This window comes from Bombyx mandarina, chromosome 16, assembly GCF_030267445.1.
Source record: "Bombyx mandarina strain Sakado chromosome 16, ASM3026744v2".
Classification (NCBI taxonomy): domain Eukaryota; kingdom Metazoa; phylum Arthropoda; class Insecta; order Lepidoptera; family Bombycidae; genus Bombyx; species Bombyx mandarina.
The window spans coordinates 5870456-5893015 of record NC_143222.1 but is presented as its reverse complement, the minus strand read 5'-3'; the positions used below and the strand labels follow the sequence as shown (position 1 = coordinate 5893015).

The 22560-nt window shown below is 37.3% G+C and overlaps 3 protein-coding genes across 4 annotated transcripts in view; 2 read left to right on the top strand and 1 right to left on the bottom strand.

Moving 5' to 3' along the window:
- Window positions 1-15589, top strand: part of LOC114246790 (ankyrin repeat and FYVE domain-containing protein 1) — a 58240-nt gene extending 42651 nt beyond the window's left edge. Inside the window, exons 9-21 of one of the 2 annotated variants that reach the window (XM_028179485.2) lie at window positions 875-1059; window positions 2503-2690; window positions 3451-3661; window positions 4522-4684; window positions 4756-4832; window positions 7200-7368; window positions 8434-8670; window positions 9727-9944; window positions 11211-11410; window positions 12432-12544; window positions 13014-13136; window positions 13690-13814; window positions 14423-15589. In XM_028179485.2, coding sequence (XP_028035286.2) covers window positions 875-1059; window positions 2503-2690; window positions 3451-3661; window positions 4522-4684; window positions 4756-4832; window positions 7200-7368; window positions 8434-8670; window positions 9727-9944; window positions 11211-11410; window positions 12432-12544; window positions 13014-13136; window positions 13690-13814; window positions 14423-14552 — 2139 coding nt within the window. In that variant the 3' untranslated portion in view covers window positions 14553-15589. The remainder of the gene's footprint in view (window positions 1-874; window positions 1060-2502; window positions 2691-3450; window positions 3662-4521; window positions 4685-4755; window positions 4833-7199; window positions 7369-8433; window positions 8671-9726; window positions 9945-11210; window positions 11411-12431; window positions 12545-13013; window positions 13137-13689; window positions 13815-14422) is intronic. The other variant, XM_089733734.1, reaches the window with a different exon arrangement.
- Window positions 15590-16744: 1155 nt separating this feature from the next.
- On the bottom strand, window positions 16745-19347 carry LOC114246795 (cytochrome b-c1 complex subunit 6, mitochondrial). The gene is made up of 3 exons (XM_028179490.2): window positions 19203-19347; window positions 19004-19089; window positions 16745-17071 (listed from the first exon to the last, which is right to left on the bottom strand). The coding sequence occupies exons 2-3, from the start codon at window positions 19082-19084 to the stop codon at window positions 16898-16900; spliced, it is 255 nt and encodes an 84-aa protein (XP_028035291.1). The 5' UTR covers window positions 19085-19089; window positions 19203-19347; the 3' UTR covers window positions 16745-16897.
- A 749-nt stretch (window positions 19348-20096) lies between these two features.
- On the top strand, window positions 20097-21551 carry LOC114250971 (uncharacterized). The gene has a single exon (XM_028185094.2). It carries the CDS (start codon window positions 20097-20099, stop codon window positions 21549-21551), a length of 1455 nt encoding a protein of 484 aa, XP_028040895.2.
- The last annotated feature ends 1009 nt before the right edge of the window (window positions 21552-22560 follow it).

The following is a 22560-nucleotide window of genomic DNA, read 5'->3' as shown; positions in this document are numbered from 1 at the left end:
CCATAATTTTCATACCCCGGGCCTATATATGTAAATCGATTCTAAAGGAGTAAACTCCAAAAAAAAAACAAAGTCTAAGGCATTGTTAATATTTCCAAAAAACTGTGTATTTGACCACCAAACCTCGTCGATAACCAGGGACTTTCATGGTTTTTTGAACTACATATTTTAAAAAATGCCTTGTTCTACCATGATGACTATTAGTTTTTCAAAAATTACATAACGTCGCTGTCAAACCAAAATCTGCTATGTGCACTTTTGAGATTTTTATTTTTTACCTTTTCGTATACCTAGTTCACAGCCCACATCTACCGTATAAAAAAAAATGTTATGTGTCTATAGCTTTAACATTTATCTATAGCTTTCATTTGATATAATTCTTAAAAATTCACCTTCATATAAAAAATGTATACGAAAATATTTTTACTTGTTTAATTCAAAATAGAGTTTTTGCATATAGCAGATTTTGGTTTGACAGGACCGATATGCTTGTCAAACATGCGAGAGTCGATATCGAGTTCCGTGACGTAGTTGGTATGGTCACTAAGCAGAGCACTCGACTAAAGTGGTGTTCCCTTTGACGTCCCTTGTATGTATATTTACGGATATATGTATGTATGTGTTAATGTATGTGTACATATATGTATGTATGTGTTAATGTATGTGTACATATATGTATGTATGTGTATATGTATATATATATACACATACATAGTAGTTATTTTCCAAATGATTCTTGTCCACCTGATGGTTGTCTGGTTGATCGCTATTAGCTAGATAAGACCGCCAATTGTACTTTTTTGTATTTAATGTATCGCACTGTTTATTTGTTTTTGGTGTACAATAAAGAATACTCTCTCTCTCTCTCTCTCAGGATTCGGCTGTGTTCTTGACTTCCCATCTACACGGTGAACTGAACCACACGAACGAGGCCGGGCTCACAGCGCTGCACGCAGCCTGCGCGAACGGACTGGCGAGGCTTGCCACCGCGCTGCTCGAACACGGAGCCCGGCCAAACCTGCAAACCACTTACGGGGAACAAGAGGACACCGTTTATAGGTATGAATAAATGCGCATCTCTCGGTGGTGGAGTAGTCAGCGGGCCTGACTGTCGCGCCGAGGGTCGTGGGTTCGATTCCCGCATCGGGCGAAATTTGCTTTTTTTATTTTTTTATTGCTGGAGTCCATAGACTTCTACGACGTAAATGCCCATCCACCCACCTTGAGATATAAGTTCTAAGGTCTCAGTATAGTTATAACGGCTGCCCCACCCTTCAAACCGAAACGCATTACTGCTTCACGACAGAAATAGGCAAGGTGGTGGTACCTACCCGTGCGGACTCACAAGAGGTCTACCACCACTAAGATGTGAATTGAAGATTGTGTGATGAATAGGTTTGTGTGCTCTTCGTCTGGGTGTTTATTACCTATGTATATATACATTTAAACACAACAATACAGAAGATCCAAAATTGGAGCCGGATACCTGATTGGTTCCCAGTTATTATTATTAGTTATTACATCTTTGATCTGCTCATTCATAAATCAGTTTAAATGTATCTTTTTATTAACAGTTCAGTATCGATTGACTCTAGACCGAATGAATTGCTAAGGTCAATCGTATTGACTGTCGAATCAAACGAAAACCTACCGTAGCGTATCATATTTGATGCTAATAAATAAACAAATTGAGTTGGGATAAAATTATAATTGAATTTTTATTTGATATATTTAAGTCGAGCAAGTAAACGCGACTAGAAATCCGTAAAGGCCCTACCATGCCCTATCAAATCAGTAATCGCGATAGAGGAAAATCTATGAAAGGAAATAAAGTGAACATACAAACACGACGAATGTAGGAAAGTTTTATCACGAGGATTACCGAAAGACGCATGTTTCTATCTTTTGTGTTTCTTTTATTTATTTAAACGTTATCACCGATTTGATGACTAATCTATATCTATACTAATATATAAATCTACAGTGGTTTTTACGGATGTTCCGTTATAACTACTGAACCATGCATCCGATTGAGTCTAAACTTGGTATCCATGTAGAAAATACATTTACTTAATGGATAGGCTAATATTTATATGAGTTTTGGACTCCCTAATAATAATGACAACAAATAATAATGTTAATTTTAAATGCGCAGCGAAGCGGGCGAGTACGGCTAGTTTTTAACAAGTACGTACTGTAGTTCGTATCTGCTTGAAGTTTTGAACGAACTGGGGCCTCTGAACATTTAATGGTATTTGGGGAGGCTTAACGACGGAGGAAAGATCTTCCACCGAGCGGGTGATATTTGCTCGGTAGACCGACGGTCCGAATGTTGTTGTTCGGAACTTGTATATATGCGCTTTATCTTGAAAATGTCGTAAGCGAGATTCAGGCATCTGTCAATTATCTTGCGTTGTATGATGGCTACCCGGCGCAGGTACATATTTAAAAAACTATCGAACAAGGAAACTCTTATCGAAACAGTGTCTCTTAAATTCGCAGGCAAACGCCCCTGCACCTTGCCGTGCTAAATAACCACGAGGGCGTAGTTCTGGCTATCATAGAACATAAAAAGCTAATCGAGAAGGGGGACTATCCTTCTGCAGACCGCAGCAACGTCAGCTTGGTTCCTAATCTCAACTTGAAGAACTCTGAGGGGGACACGCCTCTCAGTCTTGCCCTATCTGAAGGTAAGTGTTTTAGGAAAAATCTATAGGAACAATTTATTTAGCTTCTCAAATCGCTTTTACAAAAAAAGTTCATTCTATTTTCATTTTATTAAAAAGGAAGGAGGTTCTCAATTTAAATATTTTTTTGTTCTCTATCACATAATAACTAAACACAGTAAGACTTTATACTAACCTCTCTTATTGGAAATTTGTTTCATACAAGCACTAACATTCATTAGTAGAACTTTTTTTTTCTTATTTGGTTGGACGAGCTCACGGTCCACCTGATGTTAAGTGGTTACCGGAGAACATAGACATTGACAACGTAATGCCGCCACCTACCTTATGAGTTCTAAGGTCAGTTTTAACAGTACAACGGCTACCCCACCCTTCAAACCGAAACGCATTACTGCTTCACGGCAAAAATAGGCAGGGTGGCGGTACCTACCCGTGTGCGGACTCACTAGACGTCCTACCATTAGTAATTACGCAAATTATAGTTTTTCGAGTTTAATTCGTATGAAAAATTCTAACAATACAGTAACCATAATTCAATGTTCAGCACATTGTTAACGTCTACAGACAATTTTTTTTTATTGCTTAGATGGGTAGACAAGCTCACAGCCCACCTGGTGTTAGGTGGAGCCCATAGACATCTACGACGTAAATGCGCCACCCACCTTGAGATATAAGTTCTAAGTTCTCAAGTATAGTTACAACGGCTGGCCCACCCTTCAAACCGAAACGCACTACTGCTATATACTAATTGTTTGGATTGCAGCTGGGAGAATGTGCATTAGAATCACAAACGTTCTGAAATATTTTGTTGCCAACCCAGGTCACAAGAACCTAGTGGCACCGTTGGTCGAAGGAGGCGCCGACATAAACGTTCGGAACGGTAAAGGCTTCACGCTGCTGCACCAGGCCATCGTCGAGGAGGACTCCCGGACCGCCATCTATTTGTTAGACCACGGCGCAGACATGGACGCGCTGTGAGTTATATATACACTCTCTTTTCGATCGGTCCCTCACTGCTGAGGATCGTGACTCCGTCCGATTCCGTCAACCAGCTGTCTCCATCGATCCCGTTTTGTAGCTTGGTGGAGTGCGTCGCTGACAGGTACACTCGGTTCCTCCGCTATTTGGTCCGACCATCGTTTAGGACCTCTACCCCTAGGCCTTTTTTCCTCTATTTTACCGGTCGCCACAAGGCGTTATAATTTATACACATCCACTGAAAATATGAATATGTCAATCTACTGTGCGAGTGATATTTACACAACTAATAAAAGTACTAATAAACAAAATCTTTTTCAGATTTTCTCTAAATTAAAAAAAACATAAACTGCTCTTAACGATAAGACTGGCCTGATATTGGATGTTAATTGTGTTTTGGTCCGGAATAAAGTATTGTTTCTCTCTCTCTCTCTCTCTCTCTATATATATAACCTTACTACTAATACTAAATAGTGCACGTGTGTCAATCTGGTTTGGGTAACTATAAGTGTCTATAAAATGAAAAGGTTAATCGATTGGTAATTAAAGAGCATTGTCTTGAGGAATTCCAAAGAGAATCATCTAAAATGGAGTGTGTGGATATATCCTGGACTGAAGTAAGATTTCGGGACAAAAGGTATACAAAAGACTCCCGGAACAAGATGTCTTTAGAATTTTGTAAGTGGTGGTAGTGAATGACAGTGGTATAGAATGCCTTTTGGACGTAGTCTTTGCTTACGTTGGACGACTCGCGGTCGATGTCTGTCATTTCAATATCATTTGTGATTTCGATCGAGATATAAATTTCATTAGAATGATTAATAAATTAGTTACCAGCGAAATTCCTCTCCATCAGGACGGAGGCTGGCGAAACTCCGTTACAACTAGCCATACACTGTCGTCTAGGCCTGGTCGTGGAAGCGTTGTGCGTCAGAGGGGTGGACATGAGTCGCCTCGACGCTAACGGAGTGCCTCCACTGTGGGCAGCACTCGACTCCGGACAGGAGGAAGTCGCAAGCGTTAGTAGACTTTATCTAAACAGGAATAACGACGAATTTCGTTTGACAATAACTGGAGTTGTCTATTTCAGATTTTGGTCAGAAACGGTGCTGATGCAGACTGCTGGGGTCCCGGACCGGACGGATGTTTGCAAACGCTTTTACATAAGTAAGTTGAATGTAAATTTTTTTTTTGAGTTTATGGCTCGATAATAATATCTAGACCTTTAGGCCATAATATAAAATTAATTTTTGATAGTAATACCAATTTTAAATTACACATACATATACATAGATAAAATGGTATACGTTTTTAGCTTTGGAATTTAGAATAATAGATCAATGTTAACAGATACTAAATAATTTATTTTTTAATTGGATTAACAGCTGAACAAGCTCATCGTCCACCTAATGTTAAGTTGGTGCCGAAACTCATAGACATCACAACGTGAATGCCGACACCAGCCTTGGAACGCGAGGCAGAAGTCTCAATTGTATAAAAGCAAATACGCTGCACGTTTAAAAACTCTGAAATAGTTTTTTTAAGGGATTTTATCTGGTATCTAAGACCTTTAGGTCAAGTCTTATTTTAATTTTAATGAAACTTTTTTGAAAAATGATATTAAGAAATAGAATGAAGTTGATTAATATGAAAACATGGCATGAAATGAAAATGAAATGAAATGAGATGGGATGATATGGGATGAAATATAATCTCAGTAAAATGGTGGTCACTTACTGAGACTTTTTCAGTGGACTTTTTGGAGGATCCCGAGAAGTTGCGTTCAGCGGCTTTGTTTCATTTTCAAATTTGTGCTCTTTCACAGATACTAAACAGTTAATAAACCACCTTTATTACATATTTAAACCCGAAGAAACCTTCGATCAATAATAGTACTAGATTAAGGATCAGGAACAAAAATAAGACGCTCCAGTGGCCACGTTTGCAGACACGAAAACATCTTCATTTCTTAGAAAAAAGTTTAATAATGTTAACGACTTCAGTTTATTATAAACCTTAATACTCAAACATAAAGTTTAATTACCATTGCAAAATATATGTATTTAGGTCCTTTCGTCAGAAAAAGAATATTATGGAATAAATTTAAAATGTCACTTGAACATAAAAAGTCATCAGTACAAAGATATTTATTCTAAAATGATACTTAAAGCCTAATTTATAAGGTTAAAAATATTTGTTTAAAATTTCGTGCTTATTGTATTGTGGAACTAGATGTAGTTCTTGGTATTACATTTCAATGCTCAGAACACAGTAAGTATTGAAAGACATAGAGTTGCAGAATATACATATTTGTTTTAGGTTTGTTTTGTATGGTCGCAACTATTTTTGACCGATTCAAAAAAGTAGTAGATAATATTTTACATTGCCGCTATTACAACAAATAGGTGATAAAAAATAAAATTGAATAAAGTAAAAAAAATATGAAAGGAAACACGAAACATGTTTTCCACGTATTCTTTATACAGAAGTAATTAAAACAATAATGTAGGTTTAATTACCTTTAAACAGATTCAGTTTGTTATAAAGCTGTCTTTTAGAAGTCATTTTTATATGAGCGGTTTCTTTTTTACAAATATAATGTAATCTTATATCAATGATTTTTTCTATAATCAGTTTAATTTAGGCTTATTTTATGGCTGTGTTCGTTTCCCCCAGAAAACAAATCCTTTTCAGCATATACGCTTAAAATATTTACACATACATATAAAGTTTTTTAATACTTTTTTGCATTGATTTGCCACCACCATTGAACAATTCTAGAATTTTTATAAGGGTTCTATATTTCTTCTCCTCTTTCTTTCGCGACAATATATAACCATTGTGCACAGCGACAAGGGGCTACTAGGAAATCTACAAACAAAAATAACATTATAAAATAACAAAACTACTCTATGCATTCCCTGTCCAAGAATAGGTGATGTTTGTTACAATAGTTGGTGCCTTGTTGCAAACATTGGCCAAACAATCACAATATTCGTAAATTGTGTTTTATTTACAATATAATTGTGTTTATTATTTTATGAAAAACACTTAATAATATAAATTTACCAAAAAAAGATATTCCTTCCAAAACCTTGGTGTTACGGTGGTTTTTTACTCAGTTTTTGAACGCGCATTGCAGCGTTTTGAAGTCTTAGTGTTGGCTATGATTGGACCATACTAATTTGAAATAAGACCACAAATTTATTTGTGGTCTTATTTTTCGGGCCGTTTTTGAAGCGCTAATCGCGAATCTAGTACTATTATTGATCGAAGGAAGAAACACTAAATAGACAAAATAAAACAAGTCACACAACTCACTCCTCGCGTTCCCGCCATAAAGTCACAGCCCGCTGAGCACCACATATCTTCTTCTTCTTTAGTTTTTGGCTCCGGCACGGTTTGTGCATTATCCAGCGTCAAGTAATAAGATTTTTTAATTCGCCATTTTAATTATTTACATTTGATGAATAAAAAAAAACAAAGAAAACTTAATCAATTGTCATAAAATTAATTGTAATAGTAAAATTACAGAGCCATAGATGAAAACAAAGAAGTACTGGCGACGTTCCTGATCCGGTCCGGCTGCGACGTGGAGTCGCCGCGGCGCGCCGGGCCCGCGGGCGAGGGCGCCGACCTCGCCGCCGACAAGCAGACGCCGCTACACCTCTGCTGCACCTGGGGACTCACCGAAGTCATACAGGTCACATTTATAATCATTGTAACAAAAACTATCCCCTATATGACTTTTTCCTACCTTTTTTTTTATTGCTTAGATGACGAGCTCACAGCCCACCTGGTGATAAGTGGTTAGTGGAGCCCATAGACATCTATAAAGTAAATGCGCCACCCACCTTGAGATATAAGTTCTAAGGTCTCAGTATAGTTACAACGGCTGCCGCATCAAACCGAAACGCATTACTGCTTCACGGCAGAAATAGGCAGGGTGGTGGTACCTACCCGTGCGGACTCACAAGAGGTCCTAACACGAACCCTAGCAAGAGCCGTGCTTCACAGAATCTACCACCGAATCGAAAACGCGACCCACTGAGAAGATCCGGCGAAACTCAGTGGGCCGTGTCTGTAGGTCAATTTACTCGTCCAGCCCTTCGTCGCAAGCGATGGGTTCGACGAGAACGATGACCGGTGCTTGAGGACCATATGGCTCGATTCGGCGGGGTCTTAAACGGACGTCGGACACCCGTGACGAGGTTGCTCACTCTAAATCCTTCAGTAGGTGTTTTGAGTCTTATGCTATCGAAGCCATTTGTACTGGCTGTTTTTTTTTATTTATTTATTATATTTTACAATTTTTAACAATGTACAATCCGCCTATTTCGCGTCGTCTTAAAATAGCCCAATCCAATGTCTTGTCATGGGTGTCGTAAGAGGCAATAAGGGAGACGCTTAAGAATGGGCACCATCATCTGAGACCATGAGGATTTACTCATAAGGATCGTAGTGTAAGCTCCACAGGTAGATACAATCGTCCCGAGTACCTATTTCGGTCGCGAATCAAGGTAGGTGACGGCTTACTCACGTTGTGCTATTTATAGCCCCGGTAATAACTTAACACCGAACGGTGGGTTCATTTACCTATCTACGCAAAAATAAAATAGATTTTCTAATAGATAGCAATTGTAGCTAGATCGAGGAAGTCAGCAACTATGCATATTGATAATTTTCTGTACCGACTGCATCTCCAATTTTTTTGTATATAAAATGACAAACAGAATGAATCATGAATGAATTATCTCTTTGTTTGCAGACGCTACTCGAGCACGGAGCGAACATCAACGCGAAGGACTCGGAAGGTAAAACTCCGCTTCACATCGCAATTGAAAACCAACACGCGGCCATCATCTCTCTCCTTCTAACTCAGCCGAACATTGATCTGTCGGCGAGAGACAACAAAGGCGTTTCACCTTTCGCGGCTGCGCTCATCGCGAGGAACAATAAAGCCGCTCAAGCTATACTCGAGAAGAATCCATCTGCCGCTGAGCAGGTACGCAACTAATATCTTGTCTACCGAAGCCATAGTAACTTCTTTAACAGATATTCAATAGAATTAAGTCAGGTTTGGGGGGACGAGTGGGAGGAGCGGGGGTGTCAGACAGCGTGTGTTTGCCGTTTGACATCGCTTGGAAAACAATGAATAGTCACTGTTTCCGTTGGTCGCCCATTAGTTTTCACTTATTTCTTGACAATATTTGCAAAAAACACGTCTATGATTTTTGATCGATTCTTGACAAATTGGTGGGGCCCTAAAGGAAAATATGCCGTAGACACTTGGTTTCTATTATGGCGTCCAACGTTTTACATTAGACAGGTATTAGTCTACATATAAACAATGTCATCATCAATCATATGTTCATAGACCTTCTCATTAACGAAAAAATTACAAAGGTACTTTGTCTTGATTGTACAATGCGACGATAGATTGTCCAAGCACATTTCGAATTTCTAGGGTTAATTTGAAATCTAATATCGCCTTTTTGCATTAAAAGTGTCCATTTTCCAAAAATATTCGAAATTGAGTTAATATGCGAAAACATTTGGTATCACCAGTATTTTTCTCATAAATACTGTCAAAAGAGCTTAGTTTAGTTTTTCTTTAGTTTACTTATGTTTTACTACTATTGACAAAATTATAACATAATTTTATCTTACTTTAAATGACAGATAATGTAACTGGTAAAAAAAAAATGTTGCAAAGAATTAATATTAAAAATAGTACACGTTAAACCTTTAAAATACTCTCCTGTAAAATTAGTAAGTTCTGGAATCATACAGTTTTAATGCGAGAAGACGATATGAGATTTTTTTTTTTTCTACCTAATCTGATAGCCTTGTGAGGTTATATCAGCGTCGCCTTAACTAGTAGGTGAGCTCACGGGGCTCAAACCTGATGACGTTGCTAACACGAACCCTAGCAAGAGCCGTGCTTCGCAGAATCTACCACCGGATCGGAAACGCGACCCACTGAGAAGATCCGGCGAGATACTCAGTGGGCTGGGTCTGAGGGTCAAGAGATTTATACTAAAGAACGTATTCGTTTCAGGTCGACAAGAAAGGTCGCAACTTCTTGCACGTTGCCATTCAAACGTGCGACATGGAAAGCGTGATGTTCCTGCTCTCCGTGGAGGTGGACGTGAACTCGCGCGTGCAGGACGCCACGCTGGCGCCGCCGCTGCACCTCGCCGCCAGCGCGGGGAACGAGGTCCTACTCAGGAGCCTGTTGTTAGCTGGTGCCCGGCCCAACGACAGGGACGCGCATAAGTAAGCAGCCCGCCGAGTAGTAGTAGTAGTAGTAGTAGTAGTTTTATTTTTCTAAATGGAAAGGCAAAGGTATCACACCATACAGCCAAATCTTTTATATATATATTTTTTTTTTTTATGAAATATGACTACGCTTGAAAGGCAAACATGACTAAGCGACAATAACTGCTTTATACATAAATGATAGGCAATAACCATATTCGATGCGCAAAAAAAATATATTTCTAGGTCTATTAAAATAATTTCAATCCTACAGCTAGATTCGTTAAAATATTATTATTTTTCAGGTATTTCAACTTTAAATTAGTCTACTGTAAAGTTCACGCATTGTCGCTTAGTCACGTTTGCCTTTCAAGCGTCGATGATATTATGAAATGAAATGAAGCTGATTAATAGGAAACATGACATGGCATGAAATGAAATGAATTGAATTGAGATGATATATAATGGGATATACAGACCACATATCATTACTGTTGTTGTTGTAGTCCTAAGGTATCCCGCTGGTACATAGCGCCCTCACGAGTTGTGTCCGCTTGACCCTGTCTTGCGCTTGCTACTTGACGTCACTCCAGGTCGTGCCGCTCTATACGGTGCGTGCGGAGAGTGACCAAGACACTCACAAACCAACTACAGGTGTTTGTAAGCGCTTGAGATCGATTCTCCGCATATTCAGGCCAGTCAATATCTCTAATAAAGACCTCTGGGCTAAATGTGACCAAACCCCAATCGCGCAAGACATTGCCATACAATCTTTATTATTTCAGAAATTGATAAACATTATATAATATAATAATATAAATAATAATAATATATAATAATAATAGCTAAAAATCCAATAAAAAAATTTTACGGTCTACGCTGTGTGCTCCTACCTACTCTGTATGTCAATGGTTGGTTTTACTTTAAACTTCGATCTGAGACGCAAAAATAAGAGATTGAATTAAATCTTCAAACAGAGTCAGATCTTAAATCTCGAATGAGTTTGAAAGTGATTATAAATACGCTTTCCGCACGTTCTATTTTAAACTTTGTTTATTGTGAATGTTTAATATAGTTTAACTTTTGAGAACATTTTTTTACATAATATATTAATATTTTCAAAACCAATTTTATATGTTTAAACACCAAAGTAAAGTCATATTTATGAAATTTAATTTTGTAGGTACATTTATATTTACTTACCTACAAACTTACCTTGTGTTGAGGGTAGGAAAGCATCAAACTAAAATAGATTCTCGATCCTCAAACGGAACACGTTCATAGACGCACGGCGCTGCACGTGGCGGCGGCGGCGGGACACGCCAGCATCGTGTCGGCCCTCGTGAGCGGCGGCGCGGAGTACGGCGCGGTGGACGCGGCCGGGGACAACGCGCTGCACGTGGCCGCGCGCGAGGGACACGTGGCGGCCGCGCGGGCGCTGCTCGCCGACTGCGACATCGACGCCGCCGCCACCAACCTCAAAGGTCTCTCGCAGACAGCCGCGCATGCGCAGTGGGCTTCGTGCCAGTTTTTTAACTTTACCATACCCAATCCTGTGTGCTTAGTGCGAGTTTTTTAACGTTCTCGATAGCGTAAAAGTTACCCCAAATTTGTATGGAATGGGATCGTTTGCGTACGTTTGCCGCTAGGGGCGCTGTTCCAACTGCATACAAAATTGGGTTAACTTTTACGCTATAGAGAACGTTAAAGAAACTCGCACTAAGCACACTGTAGACTGAATGGTAAACAGTCGGCGTCGCCCAAAACACGTCATTACGGATCTTCCCGATCCATTAACGGTGCTTTTAGGTACCACAAGTACCGGTCACCGTCCTCGTCGAACCCGTCGCTTGCGACGAAGGGCTCGAACGAATTAACCCATAGACACAGCCCACTAAGTTTCTCGCCGAATCTACTCAGTGAGTCGCGTTTCCGATTCGGTGGTAGATTCTGCGAAGCACTGCTCTTGCTAGGGTCAGTGCTAGCATCACTCCGGTTTGAGCCCCGTGAGCTCACCTACTAGTTAAGGTTACGCTAAAATAGACCCTTAAGGCTATCAGCTTAGGTAGGATAATAAAAAAAAAAAACTTCGATCGCGTAAAAGTGAACTCAAATATGTATGTTGAAACAGCGCCCCCAGCGGCAAACGAAGGAAGCACACAGTAGTCTTTCACGACGGGTGCATTGTAACGTGCGAGTTATACGCGTAGTGCCGACTGCGCAGACGCTAAAAACTCGGCTTAAATATTAAAATTGACGGTTGGCATCACTGGGACAATTTTTTTCTTTAAAAGGCAATGTGTTCATACGTGACCTACTTAAAGAGGTTAATGACTTTCTACTACATTACGTCCTCCGGTCTGTAATGACATCCGTAATCGACCTTAGTGGATACTTTTTTTTATTCTTACTTACATTGGAATATTGAAATTTTCATCCATAAATTTTAATAGAAATAATATAGTGAAAGATTGTATTTGTATGTATTGTTTTTTTCTTTTCCAGGAAGGAATCCATTACACGAACTTTGCTGGTGTAAAAAGGATAACGCGGCAACGATATGCGAGATATTCTTAGAGTTTATGCCTGACTATCCAATCAATAGAACCGATTTACAGGTACGTAGTCAGTGCTACATACCTACTAGTTTAGCTTTAAAGTAACTTTGTAACGACACTTTTTGCTATAGTATAGCAATACTAAAAAAGGAATTAGAAACTTAATTAGAATACAAGAAAAGTTATTGAGAAACAGTTTTGCCGAAATAATATTTTTTGATGTATTTAAAACCGTTTTAATAAACAATTGGCACACTTAAAGTTTAACGTTAAAGTTTAAAGAATATGGAAAGGAGACTCTTGGTATCTTTATCGCGAAGGCAATGTTAATAAAGAATTTGTAAGCATCCATAAGCTATGACGTCATAGTTTGCAATGGAAGTCATTATATCTAGAAATATCTTGTACAACGGTCTGAACGAAACATTTTATTTTCTCTGATATCCGTGCTTGGCTTTCATAAGACAAAAGATATAACAAACTATGCTTTTATGATATGAAATTGTAATGTATAATATTTGTGATGCAGGGTAATTCACCTCTACTCCTCGCTTATATGAACGGTCAAGGTGCGATGTGCCGCGTTCTCGTCAAGGCCGGCGCTTGTCTCGCCCAGGAGAACAAGGAGGGAATATCCATATTCAACTATCAGGTTAATCATAACTCATTGCTCACTGATATATCGGTTCGGGTGCAGGTTGATACAAGAAGATTGCGTGCGTGATTGTGTGAAGGATGAATTTTCGCTCGTTATATCACGTTTCGTATTAGAGAAATGGACGTATAAAACACGAATCCCGCAGGCGGGTACCAATTTTTCTAATGAAATACGTACTCAACAAATGTTCACGATTGATTTCCACGGTGAAGGAATAAAATCGTGTAATAAAAATGAAACCCGCAAAATTATAATTTGCGTAATTATTGGTGGTAGGACCTCTTGTGAGTCCGCGCGGGTAGGTACCACCACCCTGCCTATTTCTGCCGTGAAGCAGTAATGCGTTTCGGTTTGAAGGGTGGGGCAGCCGTTGTAACTATACTTGAGACCTTAGAACTTATATCTCAAGGTGGGTAGCCATTTACGTTCTAGATGTCTATGGACTCCAGTAACCACTTAACACCAGGTGGGCTGTGAGCTCGTCCACCCATCGTAAGTAATTTTATAAAGCGGGTATGGATTTTAATTAGCGTGCAATCGTTAACAGGTAGCAACAAAGCAGCTGCTGCACCGGCTGCTGGACTCGCTCCCCAACGAGGCGCCGTGGGCCGACAGCGAGCTGTGCCAGGAGTGCGGGACCAAGTTCACTATAACTATGAGGAAACATCACTGGTAAGCTTCTCTTTGAATTCTCTTATAATACACTCTTTTTTTTTTTGTATTGAAGGATTACTGGTGGCCCGGAGGCCTTTCCAGTTTCACCAGGACAGGTGGGCGAGCAAAGGCTCAGTCAAGAGGGGTGGGATTTGCTAACAGCCGCCCGAGCGCCTCCGAAGGAGACCTAACAATTCAAGAGCAGCTGCTTCGCGAATGAATCTACTACCGGATCAGAATCCGCTGAGAAGATCCGACGAGAAACTCAGCGAGCTGACGCATGGGTTACGCTATCGGGGTCCCTAAGCCTGCTCCTAGTGTTAGAGCTGAAGATGCATTCCTTTGTCAACGTAGGCTGTGAGCTCACGACCCTTCCAATGTTAAATAAGCAATGAAGCCCGGTAACTACTATGTCCAAGTTTAGGCTTTAGAAGAATTTACCAAATTAACTAATAAAATACGTATCCAACTCGAAAAATGTCCAAAGTTAACGTCGTATATGTCTATGGGCTCCAGTAACCACTTAACACCAGGTGGGCTGTGAGCTCGTCCACCCATTTAAGCAATAAAAAAAAATGTCAGCATAGGTAGGAAAAAAAAAGGATAAATACTTAATTTATTTTCAGTCGACATTGCGGCAGGCAACTCTGCAGGAAATGTTCGAATCAAGACATTCCAATAGTAAAGTTCGGAATGAACAATCCGCAGCGAGTCTGCGAGATCTGCTTCAACGTTCTGCAGGTCGGGGCCAGTTAGGCGGCGCGGCCGGACCACACGATGTGATATTTGCTTTTGATACGATTTTTGTGATAACACGTTGAAGAATTCGTTTTTAACGTTAGCCGTATACGTCTCTTCCAATTCTCTGAGGTCCCGATTTTTTTGGTCTCCGTCAATTATTAGGTAGGTTTTATAAGTTTTGTTCGTCCTTACAGTAAGTGTTTTATGTTAAACGTAATAATATATAAAGGTCATTATTATATGAAGAGAGTATATGGCTAAGTTGTGAAAACTATATTTATCAACATTTCCAAGGAAATAGTAACTAAACTACTATTTGCTTAAATTTTGTTATTTTAGCTTTTGAATTGATTTTTAAATGTTATTAACGTAAAATAAACGAGGCTGATAGTAAACTGCAGACCAAACAACCTTTGAAAAATATTATTAATTAAATGTCAACGATGATTATAATTTGCGAAATTTTATTTTAAGAAATCACCCATGTATGTATGTGTTTATAATTTTAGTATTCTTAATACTGATAGTATAGTCTATTGACTAGTTTTACTTGATTTGAAGTCACAATTTTAAACTTTGAAATTAATTTAAAAATTATACTCGTAGCTAAGCGTCCATTAGATTTACGGCTGAGTGTAACGTAGTGCCTCGAATTTTTTCATTATAAAAATACTACACCAAAGTCTGAAATCGCTTCATATTGAAATTTCCGTATAAAAAAGACATTACTATACGTACATTTTTGTTTTTCTCTTACTATGTTACTTTTCTTAATATTACGATGGATTCTTTTTAGTTCTTGGAGTCGATCATAGAATTTCATTCAAATTCTCAAAGATTTTAAATGTAAAACAAAAAAAAAACTAGTTGGCTATGAGAGCTTAGAGAAAGACTTAGGTACTTATGTTCGATAGAAGGTAAAGTGCAATTTCTTTTCAGATCTATTGTGTTTTGTGATATTCCAAAGCTTTTAAATTCTATGAAGCTCTTTATAATATATTTTTCTTTGAAAATTTTATATAATATTGCTAATATAAAACATTGTAATCACATTTATTTTGTTTTAATTAAATCTTTAAATATCACATGACCCTGTAACAATTAATTATGCTTATGAAAATAAAATAGCTAACTTTTTCCATAGTAGGTACCTACATTTGTGTGTTTGTTTATGTGGATATGGAACCTAAAATATTACGAGATCCTCCCAGAAGCAACTTAGGTTAAAAAATGTTTTTGATGTTTACATTACTATTGATCACCAGATGAAGCCACTCCCTGGTATGTCGCAGCAACTATTATAAAAATAATTGTGGGGACATCATTGTTTGTATTGTCGTTGTCTCGTTCTCACGCATTTTACCCGTCCGCGAAAAGTTGGAATGATCCTTCCAAGGTATCAGCGAATACAAGCTTAGTCAGTCAGTAGCTATGACTACAATAATATATCTAAGCATCTTGAAGTCGTCGCGGCTTAAAGAATAAGAAGCCGGAAGCATTCGTGTTGAGGCATCCAACGGTGTTCAGGCGGGATTCGTACTTAACGAATGTTCACGATTGACTTCCTCGGTGAAGGAATAACATCGTGTAATAAAAATAAAACCCACAAAATTATAATTTTCACAATTACTGGTGGTAGGACGTTTTGTGAGTCCGCACGGGTAGATATCACCATACTGTCTATTTCTGTCGTGAAGTAGTAATGCAAGGGTGGGGCATTCGTAGTAAAAAAACTGAGGCCTTAGAACTCTTGTCTCAAGGTAGGTGGCGGCATTTACGTTGTAGATGTCTATGGGCTCCGTTAACCACTTAACATTAGGTGGGCCGTGAGCTCGTTCATTCACCTAAGTAATAAATAATGTATTTGGGACCCATTTTTAGTATTTAAGTATTAGATCACTAACTATATGTGACCTGATATTTTAAATTTTGCAAATTTACTTGCATTATATTTACCTAGTTTCAGTAGCATAGGTAGATAGTTCTGTTTTTGTTTCAATCTGACAACGATTGAAACCCAATAATAAATTACCATTTCTATTATCAAATCAGGGTACCTAACTAGAATTGTCTCAATTTAAGAGTACAAAATATTTACGATTTCAATGCCTTTGCTAGACGCCGCGACGTAGTGTCATAAATTGCAAATATGAAAATTAAATATTTAAATAAATACATACATAAAATAAAAGAATAAGAAAGACTAGTGACAGGTAATTATTTTTATTTACAAATTAACAGTAACAACATTGGTGATTCTCACATTTTGTACATAAATAAATTTACTAAAACTACACGCCCAATAAAATTACGGATGTGGCTTCTATGATCTTGAAATTAAGGTTTAAATTTTCAATTCATTACTTTAGCCTCTTAAACAAGTCCTTGGTGACGCATTTGTCAAGAACATGGACATAGTCAATGAGTTCTTCTTCACAGGTTTCTGCAGTTTTAGATCTGGAGTTTACACGATCATTGCACTCTTGATATTTAGCCCACATGTTTTGGGCATCAGGCTTTTGGGAACACTCTTCCTAAAATACAAAAATATTATAATTAATGAAAATTCCAAACTCTCACTTAATTCTTCTAACAACTCAAAGTAATTATACATTTTAAAAGAATATTAGTATTAACTACCTAACTAGATGGTGTCAAATATCTATTATAAATTAGAAGTCTGTATTTTACATTGCTTTACTAATAAACAGCTACTTGCAACTTCTGAGCAATGTCTCACTTCTCAAGAGAAATAATATGTAAGTACAATACGGTAGTAGTAAGTATAGTGAATGGAAAATTAAATGCATACATACATATGCCATACAGCTGTGCCAAATCTATTGCTTTTGGACATGAATCTATCTGAACCACTATACCAAGGTGTAAAAACCCGGGTGCAAATCTGCACAAGTGGTTGATTAAATTTTACATTTTTTTTTCTTTTCAATACAACCAAAACCTCATTTATAAACACAATGACTGGCATATAGGTCACCGGTGCCCTACATGATGGACTGAAGTAATTATATTGACTTTTCTCTTCGATCTTCTTAGCAAAGTGCCAGAATATCTAGTACTCTAGAAAAGATGAATCCGAACATGCTGAAAATTAATCTGATTCTAAAAGACCTAAGAGATCTAAAAGCCTAAAACACACATTAACAAACAAAAGAAGGCAGAGTTGGGTAATCCAGGCTTATAGTAACAAAAATCTACATAATTACTTCAGTATAAAATAGGGCACCCACCAGTGACCTACACAATGTCAATTCTGTTAAAATTAAATAATAATTGTAATTCAACATTATTTACTAACTTATTTTTTTTCATCCATTCACAATATGAAATTAAAAATAAATGAATTAAAGAATAAGTGTTAGAGTTCTTGTTACAAACTCTTCTCTTGTAAAACTTCTGCTGTTCCTTTCCCACTATTTCTTTTGCACAACAAAAATGGATCCTAGAAGTTCCATAGTAAAATATTATTATATAAATGTTAATTACAAATTAGCCAAATTTCTTTTTTAGATTCTCCCCTTCTCCATATTATGACATAAAGGTTACATGTGAATTTTTTCTACTGGCTATAAAGAGTTTGTGTCTGTATAAACTCAACTTGAATTTGAAAGTCGTAAGTTTTTTAAATATTAGATTGTAACGGCACCAATAGGGAAATTTTACATAGGTAGCTTTGAAGTTGTATAAACCAGAAGTGAATATTTTAAGTGTGTTTTCACTATTGTAATGATGTAAATAATTAAATAATATATTTTTATGACCAATAATTTTCTACGGCAGTAAAAAATTTAATAAAATTAACAAGTTTAATCAATAATTGAAATGAAACATGAGGAACTATGAATTTAATTTTTTTTTAACATTTCATTCTCATTCATATTATATTAGGTTTCTATCTGGTCCTAATTGAAGATTTAAATTTTAAGACTTCTAGAAATGAAGCAACTGTTAATAAACTTTATTGAAATGTCAATTTCAAAATGCTTTCTCTCAACTAGAGTTTAATGGTCAATTGAGTCCGAAGGAATGTAGTTTTTTTTTTATATTGAACATTCTATCTTTCCACTACCTTCAAGTCATTAAGCAAATTTACAAGATCTTTCTTTAGCGACAGTTCTCTCACCTTGTTAGGATTGAACAAAATAATTGTAATTTTTTGTGATGTGGTTTTGTGGTAATGTTGTTAAGCAGAATGTTGTGTGCTTATTTGTTCAATTTTCTAATGATAGATTCACCATTAACGAGGTAAATAAATACAAATGTGTAATTCATTTTTATTTTGATTACTTATATAATCTTTTTATTTGCCTAACTTATTTTTCGTCTATTTCCCTTACAGACATAGGTCTTTTGACAGAACTAGATGTAACCTCAAAACAAACATTTTCTGCGATAGATTCAGTATTTTATAAGGGCCTTGTAAGTATAAGAATTTGTTCTCCTACCCTAAGAGACTGCTGCGGATCCACCAACTCCTCCTCCTCTGCTTCCTCTGCCTTAACCACGGGAACGAATTTGTCAGACATTTTGTCTAAAAAGAAACACTATATTATGCTCTCTTATATTATTTTTCAGTAAGCGATACTTGATTTATACAGTTTGTTCTTTTTTTTATATATTTTTTGAGTAAAATAAGATTATTACCCTTTACGATGACGCAACAGCCGCGATTTTTATAAAAGGTCTTGATCAAATATTAAGTGTATAATCTGTGGTCTTGATCATAGATTATACTCTTGATTCTTGTCTTTTAAGCCATAGTTTTTACATTAGTAGTTCTATTTATCCAACAAGAAAGACGAAAGGATCATACCATACAAACTTATTATTTATATGTTCTAATAATTGAAAAATAGACGAGAAAAATGTTATCCATTTAATGCTATGACTAATTGACTATATGGTGACTATATAGTAAAATTGTGGGTATTTACTGAGGCTTTAATATACTTTTTGAAACAACCAAAACAAGTGATGAAACGATACAAACAATTGTCCCCTTTGATTCATGCTAAATTGTTAATAGGTATTGTTAAAATGATTAGTTGCTGCTCTGTGAGAGTTGCGTACAATGTGTCTTTTCAATTTGAGTATAATTTTCTTGACTATTGAAATAAGAGAAAACCTTTACTGAATATAAGGTTTTAATAAGCTAAAATTAACAGTAAAATTTGCTTTGATTAGATTAGATACATTGACAAATAACGAATACAACAGATTGACAATGACGTCAACTTATGGCTGATAATTTCAACTAAGAAGTTTACATCATTCTCCCGCACTATTTTAAAATATAATCTTTCAAAAATCCTGGCGTTTTATGGACGCGACCAGATCTACGAAGTGTTGGCTCCGGCGGTGGTGATGATGGTAATTCTGTCTCTAGCTCTCTGCTATTATCAAGTACCACAGGTCCCGTTTCATTAGATGAAGGAATCTCCAAGTTTTGGTCTTCTGTTTCCGGAAGTGGTTCTGCGACGTTATGATAATCAATAGTGTGTTCATTATCTATTCGCAGATCTACCCTTTCTGAACCCAATGGTGCTAGATAAAAACCTTCCCTATTCTATTGAAGAAGTCAGAACAATGACAAAATCTTGTCGAACCTGCTCTGAAATAAAACCTAGATTCTTCCGAAATACCTTTGATGACCAGAGGAAACAACGACCAGAAGAAAGTATTGACACATATTTACAAGCTTTGAAACTACTTTCCAAAGATTGTGATTTTGTGGCTGTTGATGCAGAAACAAACAAAAACGATAGTGTACGCGATGCTTTCATATCCGGTATATCATCGCATAAAATCAGACAAAGGCTTTTAGAAAACTTAACTCTAACACTTGATCAAGCTTACAACCAAGCACTCTCTCTAGAAACTGCAGAGATCAACTCTCAAAACTTCAATACTGTCTCTTTAAATTCTGTTGCTCCAAAAGAACCAAGATTAGTCTCTTCGAAATCACAAACTCTGCACAACGAGACTTGCTCTTCTGTTAATAATCCTCGACGGCAAAAATGTTTCTTTTGTGGGGGTCAAATACATCCTCGTAAGAACTGCCCTGCCTTTAAAAAGACTTGTCAACTCTGTAACAAGAAGGGGCACTTTGCCACTGTTTGTAGAAGCTCTTCTAAATCTACAAATTCTGTGGTAGTAGGTACTGAAGATCTTTCCGCTTGTATCACAGCAGCGTCACCTTCTTCATTACGTAAAGCTACTGTACCCGCTTATATTCGAGGAATAAGAGCAGAAGCACTTCTCGACACCGGCAGCTCCATCAGTTTTATAAATGACAACTTTGAAAGACTATGCGGGTTAAAAAGAAAATCCTGCAATCAGACTATTTCTATGGCCTCTCTTAATTATACTTCACAAGTAGAAGGTCAAACTTGGCAAACCCTGAAAATCGGAAATCATAGATATGATAATGTGAATCTTCTTATCGTGAAAAATCTTTGTGCTGATATAATTATCGGCCATGACGTCCTCGAAGAACATTCATCGCTAGAGTTCTCTTTCGGTGGGCCAAAACATCCACTTCAAGTATGTAACGTAGCTGAAGCATCAGTACCAGCTGTACCGCTTTTTGCGAATGTATCTCACAACTGCAAACCTATTGCTATAAAGTCTCGAAGGCACAACAAAGAGGATAGTGAATTTATTATAGAAGAAATCAGAAACCTTATAGCAGAGGGCGTGATTGAAGAAAGTAAATCACCGTGGAGGGCCCAAGTACTAATAACAAAAATCGAAACTCATAAAAAACGCCTTGTAATTGATTACTCTCAGACAATTAATCGTTACACAGAACTCGACGCGTACCCTTTACCAAACATTGAGGACTTAGTTTCGAAAGTTTTACGCCAATGTATCCAAGCTCTCATACTAGAGCTATCCGGCGGGTCGATATCAAACCTTTCAGGGCGGAGATATCTATCCATTTTTGTATACTCAGTGTTAAACCGTATTTCTTTGCGGCATTCATTAAACTAAGTTATGATCGTGTTCTTCAAGAGTACAGCCAGAAATAGTTATATCATCAAGATACGCATATGTGTTTTGAAGCTTCTCTTTTCTTATAATCCAATCGATTGTTCGCTGGAAGCTTGAAACACCATTTGTGACTCCAAAAAGAATACGCCTGAACTGGTACAAATTTCCCAGTGCTTCAAAAGCGGTAAATTTCCTTTCTTCGGGTAGTATAGGTACTTGATGGTACGCGTTTTTCAGGTCTATTAGGCTGAAAAATGTATTCTTTGTCACTTTCTTAACTTGATTTAAATAAAAAAAAAAATTTTTTAAAAGGATTTTGCGAAGTTTTTTTTATTTATTTTACTATAAACTTTATTTTAAGCTTATGCTTTTTGTTTTCATGTATCATGTGTAAAAAAATTACGACTATATAATTACGACATAGATTTAATTTTTGGGAGGCTTATGCTTCGCTAAAGTGGCTTTTGAAGGTTTAGGCCGTTTTCCAATTACAGCAGAAGAGCGCATTATGCGGCATAATGCTCAACTAAGCTTCAGCATAATTCGGCATTGTGCGTCACTGAGTCGCATTATGCTCTGTAATTAACCATTATTTAATGGTAGTTTTCCAATTAGCATTATGCCGTATAATGCGCTCTTGTGCTGTAATTGGAAAACGGCCTTATGTGTGCGAGATTTGATGTCCACGGGCTCCAGTAACCACAGGTGGGTCGTAAGCTCTTCCTCCCCTCTACACAACCAAAATAAAAAAGACAGGAAATCTACAAACAACGATCATGTTGCAAATCTGTTCCGTGACTCGTAACAAGCATTATTTGTATTTCTGAGGGAGGTCACATCCTTCCCTTGTTTGAATCGCTGTCTATATTTGTTTTTCTCAATCACGAGGTTTTTTCAATTAAAAGTTTTGTGACAGCAGCGCCATCTAAGCTTATGATGTATCTAATTGCACGATGAAGATTTTATGCCCACTAGCAGATGGACCATAACTTGCATGCTATTTTGATGG

Bases quoted from the DNA above. Each gene is read 5' to 3' on its own strand.
- LOC114246795 (XM_028179490.2), bottom strand. From the start codon at position 19,084: ATGTCTGACAAATTCGTTCCCGTGGTTAAGGCAGAGGAAGCAGAGGAG. The intron at 17,072-19,003 runs GTAGGAGAACAA...TTTGTATTTTAG, and splicing joins ATCCGCAGCAGTCTCTTAGG to GAAGAGTGTTCCCAAAAGCC.
- LOC114250971 (XM_028185094.2), top strand. From the start codon at position 20,097: ATGGTGCTAGATAAAAACCTTCCCTATTCTATTGAAGAAGTCAGAACA.